At 37.5% G+C, this 14,912-nt stretch overlaps 1 protein-coding gene across 2 annotated transcripts in view; it reads right to left on the bottom strand.

The window, feature by feature from the left end:
- cep41 (centrosomal protein 41) overlaps positions 1-14,912 on the bottom strand; it is a 37,470-nt gene that overhangs the window by 12,704 nt on the left and 9,854 nt on the right. For both annotated transcript variants that reach the window (XM_048553939.2, XM_059654510.1), the window contains exons 3-8: positions 11,045-11,092; positions 8,289-8,350; positions 4,843-4,909; positions 4,402-4,561; positions 2,332-2,501; positions 518-585 (exon numbers count right to left, since the gene is read on the bottom strand). In XM_048553939.2, the coding sequence (XP_048409896.1) occupies positions 518-585; positions 2,332-2,501; positions 4,402-4,561; positions 4,843-4,909; positions 8,289-8,350; positions 11,045-11,092 (575 nt within the window). The remainder of the gene's footprint in view (positions 1-517; positions 586-2,331; positions 2,502-4,401; positions 4,562-4,842; positions 4,910-8,288; positions 8,351-11,044; positions 11,093-14,912) is intronic.

The following is a 14,912-nucleotide window of genomic DNA, read 5'->3' as shown; positions in this document are numbered from 1 at the left end:
GGTGGAGAGAAAGAAAATGAAAGGGAGCTTTACTTTATATTTTGCCGACATTATGCAATAGTGTTTGGTTTGTCCAATAGGTCAAAGGTTTCCTAATTAAGAAAAATATTAATTGACCACCAATTGGAAATGATGGATAAAAGGGAGGTGATGGGGAAAGGGGCGTTAGTGCAGAAGATGGACAAACAAAATTTCCTTCTAATACAGCTTCAGTTATATGAAGGCAACTTGAACAGCATTACATTCCTGGAGGTGGTGCTGCATTGATTTATCACACTGTCTGTTACTCTGTGTGACCGTCAAATCTGCCCATTCTGATGAAACATAAATTGGGGGAACAACACCCCATCTTCTGCCCTTATAGCCATCAGGATTCAATATTGAGTTTAACAAGTGCAGAGTATGTTCATGATCCAACCTAATCACCTGCGTTAGACTCTCCAAATAGGTAAGAGATTGGGAACCTAATTTCAGAAGCAGGTCACTTTGTGCACAGATCTGAAGATTTAAAGGATACGTATTCTAGAAGCTCCTTTGTATAAGGGTTCATAGTCCTGGACAACATTGCTACAGGATAACTGTAGGCTGAAAGGCGAGGGTAAACAATTTTAGTTGAGCATGGATTGAGAAGTTTTAAGTTAACAGTGCTAGTTTTACAACAAGAGTCGATCCTCATAAATAAAAATCCTATACCTGGTATATGTCAGTTATATTTTGCAGTGTAATACATTCAAAGTAAAAATCCTTCTCCCAGTTACACTTGCTTAACTGACTGAGATGTCATTTACATAAAAACTATCTGCAACTAATCATTCAACAATATTGACTGTGTATAATATACAATGTCACTGAAGAGGACACCAATAGTCTGTACAAATTCAGACTCAGAAAAGCAGTGAATCTTAGTAATGCTTAAAAGAGAGATAACATCTCAGGCTAGCTTCTCTTACATTTCCTTCCATCCAGAATACACTGCTGCCCTAAGGAGTACTGGGGCAAAATATCTTCAAATTACGGAATAATTTAATTGCAAAGTGTGTTATCCATGTGATACTAATACTTTAGAAAAGGTTAGTGAGTACTAAATGACTGTTGGTATTTAATATCTTCTACTTAATGTAAGAAATAAATATGTTTGATACTAAAGGTCAATTCTATTGTAAAGTTTTATAGGCATTACAATTTAGTCTCTGATTCAAAGGTTCAACAGCATGTACTAGAAATTTGAGCAGAAAGGACAGTTCACTCACAGGATTTTTATCCATTAGACCTACAAGCACACGTGCCATCATACCCTGAATCCTTAAGCACTGATGACATACAAAGGTTTTATTTTAGGTATATTACGTACAGCCTCATACCTCATGTTTATTTTCTGTTTAACTGGGAAGAAGGGACAATACTTAGTTCTGGGCACCCTATTATAGGAAAGATGTGGATGCTTTGGAGAGGGTTCAGAGGAGGTTTACCAGGATGCTGCCTGGACTGGAGGGCTTATCTTATGAAGAGAGGTTGACTGAGCTCGGTCTCTTTTCATTGGAGAAAAGGAGGAGGAGAGGGGACCTAATTGAGGTATACAAGATAATGAGAGGCATAGATAGAGTTGATAGCCAGAGACTATTTCCCAGGGCAGAAATGGCTAGCACGAGGGGTCATAGTTTTAAGCTGGTTGGTGGAAAGTATAGAGGGGATGTCAGAGGCAGGTTCTTTACGCAGAGAGTTGTGAGAGCATGGAATGCGTTGCCAGCAGCAGTTGTGGAAGCAAGGTCATTGGGGTCATTTAAGAGACTGCTGGACATGTATATGGTCACAGAAATTTGAGGGTGCATACATGAGGATCAATGGTCGGCACAACATTGTGGGCTGAAGGGCCTGTTCTGTGCTGTACTGTTCTATGTTCTATATTCTATATTCTGACCAAAATACTGAATTAAGGCAAAAAAAAAACAAATAAAGAAAATAATCTTTGATATAAGAGAGTTCATATTTCAATGACATGACTAAGCTGTAAAAATACCAGAATATGTTTTCACCTTTGTTGCATGAGCAGTGAGCTGGCAGAGAAGAACACCTACCAATTATAATACCTGTTCCATTGAGATCTTTGGAGCGAAAATAATTCAGGCAGTTGCCTTAACAGTTGGATAATCCAGTAAATACAGCTAACAGACAAAGGTGAGTTTTTGCTCTATTCTATCAATTTATCATGGGAAGCTGTACTGGTCAATAGCTATACTAATCACTATAACCTAAATCAAATATATGACTATTTAAAGTGCATCCCCATGTATTATAGCGGTGATTAACATAATTTTCATTTATATCTATTACCTCCAATAATGTGACAGTGATCATAGGCATCACGATCTCGTACATCCAAAAGCAAGTAAGGGCAGTCTGGGTACGGTCCATCCGTTTTTTCTGGACACGGACAGAGCTCAGGTTGGGACAGTTTCTGATTCTCTTTCTCCAGATCAATTTCCCCAACACCACTTATAACACTTCAGAGAAAAATTAAAAAAAACTGTTGACAAATCACAAATCAGTCTTTACTGCAATTATCAAATGCTAATATTTAATTTTTTAAAGGAAAAATTTTGAAAAAGTATACGGATATTCTTTGGACAAACGAACAATAAGTGTTTAGAAATTCTACATCTAATCCCAAAACAGCTTATTTTGTAAAGTATTGTACAGGAGAGAAATTATTCAAAAATATTAGGAATATTCCCTGTTCAACAGTCAGCCTACACCGACCTCTGCAAGCACATCAGTTAGAATGTAACAACTAACATCAATTGCCTCGAAGTTAGGCAGGAAGAAACATTTAAAAAGGAATCAGTCAGGGTTTACCTTCACGATCCCTATCTTGTGACTCGTGATCAAAAATCTACAAGTCACCAGGAGTAAATTCAAATCAAAATGACAGTTGATCACTTAAGAAATGAGGATGATTCTGTGTAATGATTGTCATGGCATTTGTAAACCATTACTTGGAAATTTTTCAAACAATTATTAAAAATTTTTTATAGACAACGAACCTATCTGCAAGAAGCGTTCATGATTTAGTTTTTTTCTCTTTATTCTTTCATGGGACGTGGTTATTGCTGGTGAGGTCAGCATTTAGGCCCATCCCCAATTGTTCTTGAACTGAGTGGGTTGCTCAGGCATTTTAGAGGGCAGTCAACCTTGAACCATATTACTGTGGGTCCAGTGTCACACGTAGGCCAGACGAAACAAGGGCAACAGTTTTATTTCCCTAAAAGAATGTTAGTGAACCCAACTGGTTTTTATGACAATCAATGGTATTTTTGTGACACCAGTACTGAGACTAAGGACAGAAAAACTGAAGGGGAAGTGGGCAGACTATTCATCTCTCCCCGTTAGAAAGGTGCCAGCGAGCTAATGCACCAAAAAGTCTGATCTTCAGTCACATTGCACTATGAGTGGGTTAAATTAGCGAATAGTGGGAAATCCCACCTCCCTACCATCAGACCTGTTAGTGCCAGAGCTCAATAGCAAATGTTATCAGGACTGCAGGCAGCCTCACAAATGAGGCCTGATGGATCCCAGAATGAGGTTAGTCAGGGTTATTAGGTGGGTAGCATTTGCTACCCCTTTAAGGGGTGGAGTATGGGTTTTGAAGTGTAAGCGGATAGAAAGGAAGGGGAGGGCTGTTATCATGACAAAGGCCAAATGCCAAGAACAGTCAAACACTTCCTTCCTGCTGTTTTAATAATTTAAAAGTGAAAAGGGTTGTTGACTCATGCCTGCTTGTGTTGTTTTATTATGTCATTTTAAGCGACATATGCTGATAATTTCAGCATTCACCAACCTTCTGTTTGACATGCAAGCTTGGGATAGACAGGCAAGTGGTGAACTAGCCATCTGATCTAATTTATATGTTGTCACTGAAAACACAGCCTGCAGGTATACAGTATCTGGCCCAACTTTCAATTCCAGAATTATTAATTGAATTTCAATTCCTCCACCTACTGTGGTGAGATTTGACCCCTTGTATACAAAGCATTAGTTTGGGCCTTTGGATTATTAATCTTGTGCCATTAACTCTATGCTACTCATCTTACCAATATCTGAATGAGTGTTATGATTTAACATTTCAGTCAGGATGAAATGAAACAGCAAGCCGAAAAGGTTAGTACTATTGCCCTTTAAGATGCTGATTGACCCCACAGGATCCTAGATATTCAGAATTTTACTTTGCTTTTTAAATAAAACATCATTTATTCATACCAGAAATCATTCCTCAATATGAAACTAAAGCTGCAGAAGGTCATTTTAACCAAGATCTTTCCCCAATTTTCAGGCAAGTGAAACTATTATTCTGTGATAATAAAGAGAATCATCATCATGATCTTTTTCCAGTATAACAATCCTCACCTTTGGAGGGTAGAGCGGGCTGAAAATAGTTTCTCAACTGAATCCTCATTACTTATTAGTTCTATAGGGGATTTCTGCTGCACTTCCACAGGACTTCGTTCCTCATTATCCTTTATTGCAAGGAGCTCAGGCTCTGGTGCCGAAAGCACTGAATTTGAACCTGGGTGAAAAAAAATGTAAAACTAAGCAAAAAAAATTCAGAGGATTTCTATATGCCAATTCAAAATTAGGAAGGTAAAAACTTTTAGCTACATTTCATTAAATAAGTTGCATTAGAAAAATACATTAGCAGATGGGATGTGTTGCCAATTGTCATGTCCTTTTCTATTTATAAACAAGATAAAGTACCTTATTAAATCCTTCACCTTATAAAAATTTAATGGTTTCTTCTAATTGTAGACAATTCTATGGAATAGATAACCAAAGATATGTCATACCAACCTTCTTCCCGTTGTTGTTCGACAAACGCCCGTTCACCTTGTTCATTCACAGAAGCCACCTGTAGCACCTAAGGATATCACAACGTCAAGAGAAATAAAAAGATTAGTAAATTTTCTGAAGGAACAAGTTTTTAAAATTTATTTCTCTTCAATTTTTTGCAACTACAATTGCACATTTTGCAAGTGCTCTCCATGTGCACTATAGTACTGCATACTAAGGCATAGAACATAGAATTGTACAGCACAGTACAGACCCTTCGGCCCACGATATTGTGCCGGACTTTTACCCTAAACCTAAAACCTACCTAACCTCCACCCCTACCTAATTGTAATGTCACTAATTTCACTCAGAATTTAGTAGATTTCATAATCTGCAAGACTGTGACTCAACTGGTTCATAGCTATCATCAGAACCAAACATTATATTGCAACCTCAGGATGAATCTAATTGAGTAGCATTTACATCAGATTTGAGGATACTGAGGGGAATATCAGAAGGCTATCCAACCTTAAGATTCCAACAAACTTCTCTTTTACCTCCAACATTTTCCAGTGCCCAAAGCCCCTAAATTGCTTCACCTGGAAGAAATGTTATTTGTATATGTTTAAAATTAGCGTCCTGAATTTTTTGGGTTTTACTGAAGTCTCTTGTTATAATGGACAGACCAAACAAAAGTTGGGTGATCACAGAACATGCCTGCCACTGGGGTGACCTTGCGGTTCCATTCACATGTCATTTCAATTTTTTACTTGATATTGACTTCTCTGTTCCATCCCTCTTACACTGTGGCAGAAAAACTCAATGCAAAATTGAGGTAAAGCAATGTATTTGTCAATTAGGTGTTTACATCCTTCCAGATTTAATACTATGTTAACAATTCCAAATATAACCTTGGCTCTCAGTTTTTATTCTATGTTTCTATTAAATATAACAACTAATATTTACATTGAATATAGACCGCAAGAAAACTTCAAGGTTCTTCACGAGTGCATTATAAAACAAAGTAAGATCTATGAACCACATAAGGAGATATTTGGTTAGATGACCAAAAGGTTGATCAAAAAGGCAGATTTTAAAAGGACCATATCAAAGGAGAAAGATAAGGCAGAGAGATGTCAGGAGTGAATTCCACAGCTCAGAGAATAGGCAACAAAGGGCACAGCCACCAATTGTGGTGTAGTTAAACAAGAGGTGCACAAGAAACTAGAATAACAGCACTGTAGATATGACAAAGGATTGTGAGGTTGGAGATTACAGAAATAGAAAGAGACATGGCCTTGCAGGGATTTGAAAATAAAAATTAGAATTTTAAAATTAAATTGTTCTTTGACTACGATCCGATATAGCTCTTGGAGATTTTCTTTTTAAATACTTCATTTACTGAATTTGAGTATCACTGGCAAGGCCAGAATTTATTGGATAGCCCTAACTTCCCTCAAGAAAGTAGAGGATGAGCCTACTTCTTGACCTGTGCAATCCATGGGGGATGTGGGAATGGGACTTGCTGCAAGTTAGGAGACAGACAGCAGAGTTTTAGATGGGCTTAAGTGTAAAGAGGGTAGAATTTGGGAAACCTACCAAGAGTGCATTGGAATAGTCAAATCTAAAGGTAATAGCTTGATGAAAGAGGGCTTCACAGTAGATGGCTGGATATAGGTAAAGTCAGTCTATGCTATGGAAGTGGAAATGGGCATAAACTTAATAATGGCATGATCATGGGGTGGGAGGCTCATCTCAGGGTGAAATGTGACAGTAACTTGTATACAGACAAGTCTAATCTCACACTGCTGTCAGAGCAATGGATGGAGTCAGTAGCTAGGAAAAGAGTTGGTTTGAAATGAAAGAAATTTCTGCCCAATCAGTTGAGGACGTAATCTGATAATTTATCAACAGTGTAAGGCATCAAGCGAGATGGAGCTGGATAGCATCGGTGCATGGCAAAAAAAATGCTGTGCTTTTTAGATAATGCTGCTGAACAGCAGCATGTACATGAAAATAAGGTGAGGCCGAGATTAGAACCTTGGGAAACAACAAAGGCAACAGTGTGGGAGCCAGAAGAGAAGCCAGAATAGATAAATAACAATGCCATAGAATAAATGCTGTGGGGGCAGCACGGTGGCTCAGTGGTTAGCACTGCTGCCTCACAGCGCCAGGGACCTGGGTTCGATTCCACAATTGGGTGATTGTCGTGTGGAGTTTGCGCATTTTCCCTGTGTCTGCATGGATTTCCTCTGGTTGTTCCAGTTTCCTCCCATTGTCCAACGACTTGTAGGCTAGGTGGATTGGCCATGCTAAATTGCCTGTAGAGTTCAGGGATGTGTAGATTAGGTGGGTTATAGAAGAATGGTTCTGGGTGGGATGCTCCAAGGGTCAATGTTGACTTGTTGGGCTGAAGGGCCTATTTCCACACTGTAGGGATTCTATGATCTATGAATAAGACTAGAAAAGGAATAAGAATAGTTCCACCCAGTTGGTTACAATGGACAGGCATTGGAGGAGGGTGGTATGATCAACGACACAAATGCTACAGACAATTCAAAAACGACAAGGAAGGAAGATTTGCTTTCATCACAGATACTGACTTTTTCCTTACACCATTTTCTCTTTTGTATTTATTTTCTTCTGCCTTTCACTCAATTCCTTTTGTTTATTTCTCCCTTCACTCTTTTCTCTTTGTCTGTAAATGCTTAATAGCTGTTGTGACTCAAATCTTTTTCAGTTCTGAAGACAGGTCAGCAACTTGAAATATTAACTTTGCATCTATCTCCACAAGTTTGCCCGACCTCCTGAATAGACTATTTCCCAGGGCAGAAATGGCTAGCACGAGGGGTCATAGTTTTAAGCTGGTTGGTGGAAAGTATAGAGGGGATGTCAGAGGCAGGTTCTTTACGCAGAGAGTTGTGAGAGCATGGAATGCGTTGCCAGCAGCAGTTGTGGAAGCAAGGTCATTGGGGTCATTTAAGAGACTGCTGGACATGCATATGGTCACAGAAATTTGAGGGTGCATACATGAGGATCAATGGTCAGCACAACATTGTGGGCTGAAGGGCCTGTTCTGTGCTGTACTGTTCTATGTTCTATGTTCTATGTATTTCCAGTGTTTTCTAACCTTATACCTTAAACCTCACCAGTTAATACAGTGTAGGACAGATACAAATCAAGAAAAACGAAGGAGAGAAAATGTCTCGAAAATAATCTTTTTAAGAAATATTAATGAAATTACCCTTCTGAGTTAATGTTGTAAACGTTATATTCAAGTGTCTAAAACTGAAAAACTGAGAGCAATAACATCTCTTTATTATTACAATCCACTAAAAGAAATAATATAAACATTGTCTAACCATTACAAAAAAATGTATCTATATTGAAACTTAAATGATAAAATATTTCAATTATGACATTTCGTGTATCCCATTTGGCAAAAAACCATAAATGGGAGCACTTACCAGTTGGGCAAATGTGGTGACTTTCAATCTTTTGAATAATTCATCTCTTTTATATCTATAATCTATTCAGAGGAAAAAAAATCAAATATTATTCAAAATCCTCATTTCAATACTGCGAAATGTTCAAAAGCTTAATTTTGCAAAGGAGGTCCATTTTACAACAAACAATTTTCGGAGGTTACGGGAAGATATCTACTCTGTGGACATGGAGACCCCAAATCAAATGCTAAATACTTAACTTTACTGATTACATTTGTCATACAATAAGATGATCTTAACCTTGGATCAATGAGTTGATTGTGAACTATTAATTATTGATATGGATATCCAACATTTCACTCAGCTTTTGTCACTCAGGGACCTATCCAGGTATTGCTCATTTCAACAGTATTCTGAGCCAGGCAAAATATTCCCATTAACAGACACATCATACAAATGAAGGAAGTAATAACTGGGAGCAATGTGGAAAATAATTTACTGTACTCTTGTAGCAGTTAGACAACTCCAGCATTTCAATATGGAATACAACTGGAGGGGTTGAATGATTATGCTAAGAAAATATACTGGCATTTAACAGGATCAAGCTCAATACTAGTTTGTTGGTTTTACTTCTGTTTCAATAATTTGTTAGATATTTATTGAACACACCATGTAATGTGTTACTTACAACAAAAGGGCAAACTATTTAAATTGTCAGACTTTATACAATTTATAAGGCAATGCAAGAGCTGTATAAATTTTATTTATATTAATAATTTCAGGAATTTATCCTTGTCCAGTGAGGCAGAAGTGGCTTATTTTTCTATAGACTGTTTTAAATATTAGCTATCATATAATGCCAAAGAATTCTGCAAGCCTGAATTCAGTTTTCCTCAATTTTGAGCTACTTTAGATGACTTCATATCATGCTTGTGACATGAAACCTTTTAATTCATCCGTACTGGCAAGTCAGCCTAAGACAGGTGAAAAGGTCAAAGAAAATTTAAAACACTTTAAAAAGGTTATACTAAACTCAGCATGGTGCTAGGAGGGGCAAATACAAAAACGTTGGCTTGGTATAACAAATATCTGTCAAGCTTTCGACTGCTCTCTTCCTTTCTCTCTAATACTATGTTGGATTTGAAGCTTTTCCTAACAGGAAGTGTCCTTCTGCAATTTCACCAAACTTTCTTTGTGAATCTTCTCTTCACGCAATTCTAACCAGTATACCTTCACCATTGCACTTCACTGTTTTGTCATTCCCTCTAGAATAGTTACCATTGAGCTTGCACAAATAAAACAAAGAACTCGCTTACCTTGATCTTGCTTACTATTTGGTGGTCCGTCACAGCTCATGGTTGACATTATGCAGGTTTATTTTCAGGCTAACATGATGTTCATGAAGTATTTTCTATTTTAGCTGCTGATAAACACCAACTTGCTGATGTTATTTACAACATCAATTTTGAGTCTTCCTATAGGTTGCTAATAATGGATTATACACTGAAAATGTTGTGCTAAGTTTGCACATCTTCTTCTATGGAATGACTTTATCTTGGATAATTAAAGGGCCTTTTACTGAAGGCTATTCATTAAGCACTTGGGTTACCTGCAACATAATGAAGTTACTGTGTTGACCAATGTAATTAGCTGTGTTAACAAAACAGGCAGTATCGCTTATCCATGAGAAAATCTGGTATCTTTTCAGCGTCCATCTACAATTCCTTTCATGAAGGGAAAGGTACCAATATATGTTTACAAATTTAATAAATTAAATAAATTTGTAAGATCCCTGGTTACTTGCAGAAAAGTTCAACATAAAGGGTTGTTTAAAACTCTTTCCTAGAAAACAAAATTTCTTAGAAGGAGAACTATTTCTTTAGCTCAGATATATGCTTGACATGGTGAATTTCTGACATCTAAACTGCTTAGAAAAGGTACTAGAAGTGCTTTACAAGAAGGTTTGCAATTGCAAAGCTTCAGTATTAAGTACAAGAAATATTCTCCCAAGTCACAGAGAAATCAGATTAGTCACCCCAGGCATGCTGTAATGTGTAACCCTATCAATCAGTCAGTTACAACATAACAGTAGAGAAGTCTTGACGGACATTCAGGAGCAAAATGGTGCCTGGAAAATGTTTCTTTCACTTTTTTAATTGTATTTTCCGGTGTTTATATTCAACATTCATTTTTTGATTACACGGCAAGGAAGGTATATTAATTAATTAACTTTCTGTACACTGTTCTGCATACGGGAGGTGCAAGGGGATTAAACGAGTTTGAATATTTCATTTGGTCTTGTTCTTGTGGGTGGGATTGGGAAAAAGAGGTACAGAAAAAATGTGCTTTACACGGCAAAAACTCTGCTGGTTTGCATTTTAGTCATAATATTTGTTTGGATAATAATAGTGACCATACTTTAAAATAATTTATTAGTTGCTAACTAGTGATACATTTTGAAGATACAATAAACAAAGTTCTTTCTGTTTCTCTCTCCACACATATTGCCAGACCTATTGAGTTTCTATAGCACATTGTGTTGGTTTTCCTTTTTAAACCGGTTTTTAGTGTGTTGTTCTTGTTTCCCATTTTTGCCTTTTGCACCCGATGCCAAACTTTTCAAAAACAAACTTCTCATCTGTAGCCAAGAACCAGTGTGATAGCTAGTTGGGAGTGTCATTTTAGCTTCCTGTTCATTTTAAACATTTATATCATATACCATTCTAGACCATTCACCACTTGCCAATTATACCTGAATTGGAAAAATAATTACTTACTCTTTCTTAATTCTTCAATTTTTTCCATATACTTTGAAAGGCTGTGGCCTGCAAAAATTAAGAATTTAAATTAAAATAAATCAAACATAAGAATGATTATGCATCAAGGATACTAAATTATCATTCAGAACTAATGCAGATACACTAAAACGTTTTGTTAAAACGAGCGTTATAAGCTATGTCATTACATTTCAATGGATGTTACTTTCCTAGCCGCTGACCAATAATGGGGCTGTCAATTATCCTAACTTCACTAGGACAGTAACAGTGTAGAGAACAATGAGGAGGTTTTTATAAAAGTGGTAAGGCCAAGTACTTTAGGTAAAATGTTACCACCAATATTTCTTCCTATGCTGGTACTGGGATTTTCCAGTAGTTTGTAAAGGACGAGCCTCAACTAAGTCTCAGCAGAAGATGCACATATCTTGGACAACATGCTAAGATTTATGACATCTTAGTTACATTATATTGTTGGTCACAGGAAAAGATGACATGACTGCCTCCAAGTGGAACTGTCCAAGACTCAGGACTCCCCAGCAGCTTTGTTATATATCGCAGAAGCTTCAGCTTAGGTACTAGATTAACCACTTTATATTCTCATAACAACTTACCTCTAAGCTCTTTTTTTCCTTTGTTAACACATTATACGATGGTATAAAGGATTATATTACATTTCCCACTACCACTTCACCCCTCTGACTTAACAAATTCAGGCAAACTGGTGGTTTGATAATTCTCCCAGAATGTGCTCATTCTGGACTTACAAGATATTGAGTTGAGGATTGCTGACGCTGATGCTGAACACCATTGGTAATCCATTATCTTACACAGACGACCTTTGATTTCACAGATGTCCTTCATGGCATACAGTTATGCTGAAGAAAGAAGCAGTTTCATCCTTAGTACCATGCACTGGCCATGCACCTAATCCCTCTCAATAGGTTGGACATTGTGGACATTTTCATCATGCTCTGTGTTCTTTTTCCTGGTTTTCTAAGAGAGTAGATTCCTTTCACACCAATGGTAGAGTGTTCTGCCTTACCACTATGTGTAGCAGACAGCAATGCTACCAATAGTAGTTTGAATCAAAGTTCAATGATCTCAGATGGACCATTCGCTTGATGTTAGCAATAGTATTCAATTGTTGTCTCAAGTTTTCCTGAGAGTTATCTTTGGATAATCCTTCAGTGGCATCAGGGATGGAAAACACTGGCTGCAGCCTTGTGAAATCTGTGGCTTCTTTCATACTGAAACTGTGAAATAAATCTCGCACTCCAACAAGCGAGTCTGCCTAGTCAAGCCTCTTCTTAGGTTCAGTCATTAATCTTGGAAGGCCTATGAACTGCTTATGACTCTCTAAACACTCCCCAGTGACTGTGCCGTACACCAGCAAGCAGAGATTCAACTTAGCTGCTAGATTAACCCTTTTTATATTAATTATTTTACTTAGACGTATTACTCAAATGTATGCATGAGAACTTTTGTTTCCAACTCAAGAAGGAAGCAAAGTTGTATCTAGTTCTGGCTAGTGAAATTGGTCAAATGAAGCAATGCTACAATGGGGAAGCTTTTGAGGAACAATAATTATAACATTGATATGGTAAAAGGACAAGTGACAATGAAACGAAAAAATACTTAACTTGAGGAGATCTAACATCAATTATTTGAATACCAAATGAATTGGCAAGGCAGCAACAGACATAAAAGGAAACATGAATGCCTTTTATAAACATACTAATTGTGAAAAAAAAATTGCCAAAGGAATGGGGGTGGGGGGTCAATTAGGAACCAAAAGGATGAAAATTGTATGAAGGTAAAGAACATGAATAAGTGCCAAAGTGAGTACTTTGCATTTGTCTTCACTACAGGAGACTGTCATCATTGTAGGAATAAAAGTTAATTGCAATATTGGACAAATAAAGATGATCAAGAGTACATTTTTAAAAATGTTCAAAATCCTCAAGCTATATGGCTCACTCAGCATGAATGGATGCATCCAAAGTTACTGATGGAAGAAAGAGTGGAAAACTGGAGAAGCAATTCTTCTTTATGTATGGGAGTGAGGTGGGAAGATTGGAGGGGCACGGTGGCTCAGTGGTTAGCACTGCAGCCTCACAGCACCAGGAACCCGGGTCCGAGTCCAGCCTCGGGCGACTGGCTGTATGGCGTTTGCACATTCTCCCCTGTGTCTGCGTGGGTTTCCTTCAGGTGCTCTAGTTTCCTCCCACAGTCCAAAGATGTGCAGGCTAGGTGGATTGGCCATGCTAAATTGCCCATAGTGTGGGTTACAGGGGGACCGGTCTTGGTGGGATGCTTCAAGGGGCGGTGTGGACTTGTTGGGCCGAAGGGCCTGTTTCCACACTGTAGGGAATCTAATCTAAATTCTCTGTGGCTATTAAAAACATCGCAGGAGGAGCACATGGATAAACCTGACAACTGCACAGCATTCTGTGGGGAGGTTGGAGAATCAATAATCCAAATCAAAACTGTAATTTAGAAAAATTAGAATAAATGAAATTCAGCACAGGTTTACCAAAAGTAAAATGGGTTTGATTAACTTAATTGAATGAAAGTAGCATGACTGACTTCATGAATATGAAACTTTCAACAGTATTTGAAAAAGTACCACAAAATATTCTTGTTATCAAAGTTAAAGCCTCCTGTGATTAAATGGACAGTGATAGTGTGGATATAAAATTGGCTAAAGGACTGCAAACAAATAACAATTCCATTACCCTCTATCAGATCAGAAGGAAGTATACAATCGTAAAAACTGAATGAACTATGGACGCTTGAAATCAGACACAGAAGAAATTGCTGGAAAAACTCAGCAGGTATGGCAGTGTCCTGTGAAGGGAAATCAGAGATAATATTTTTCGGTTTAGTGACCCTTCCCCAGAACACCTCCTCAGTGTTCCAAGGAAGGGTCATCACTGGACCGGAATGTCAACTGTGATTTCTCTCCATAGATGCTGCCAGACCTGCTGAAATGTACAATAGCGTTGCCCAAGTGACAGTATTAGAGCCTTCTATTCAACAGAAGCAAGGAACAGGAGTAAAACTTTCAGCCCCTCGAGTTTTTTCAGCCATTCTAGATCATGATTCACGGTTATCTCATTTCTATTTTTTCGTTTTGTTCCCAAATTCTTGTTTTCATGATTACCTAGGAATGGATCTATTTCAGTCTTGGACTGTCAATGACTGAACATCCATGGCCCTCCAGGATGTTCAATTTCAAAGATTCACTGTTAAATGAAGAAATTCCTTCTAATCTCAGTCCTAAACTGTTTGTCCCTTATTTTGTGATGGTATTCCCTGGATTTGAGTGTTTGGAATAATTTCAAAGTTTGGTGATTTTGGAAATACAGGCAGTAAAAAGCGAGCAGGGCAGTCACAGTCTTCAGGATAACAGAATGGTGAAACAGATAGACACCTTGCAGATTATATTTAATGTAAAGAAATGAAGCATTAATTAATACATTTTGGCTGGAAAAATAAGGAGAGAGCTTGGAGTTCATGCAGAAAAATGTTTAAAAGGTGGCAGGACAAGTATGGAAGCCCAGTACAGAGAGAAATATTTATTTTAAGATGTTTATTTTTTAAAAAGCAGATTGTACAAAAGCAAGGAAGATATGCTAAACATTTAAAATATGCTGACAAAATATCAGCTGGAGTTTTGTGCCCAATACTGATGACTGAATATTAAGAAGGATCACAAGATGTTGGAAGTGAAGGTGTAGAAAAGATTTACTAGAATTATATCAGGAATGTGGAACTTCAGTTATGTGGGAAGAGACTGGAGAAGCTCAGACTGTCTCCTTTGAGAAGAGAGTTTTAGAAAGAGATCAGTTAGTGTGTTCAAAATTAT

The sequence above is a fragment of the Stegostoma tigrinum genome, chromosome 25 (genome assembly GCF_030684315.1).
Source record: "Stegostoma tigrinum isolate sSteTig4 chromosome 25, sSteTig4.hap1, whole genome shotgun sequence".
NCBI classification, from domain to species: domain Eukaryota; kingdom Metazoa; phylum Chordata; class Chondrichthyes; order Orectolobiformes; family Stegostomatidae; genus Stegostoma; species Stegostoma tigrinum.
The sequence above is the reverse complement of the archived record's forward strand: the minus strand, read 5'-3'. Positions and strand labels throughout refer to the sequence as shown.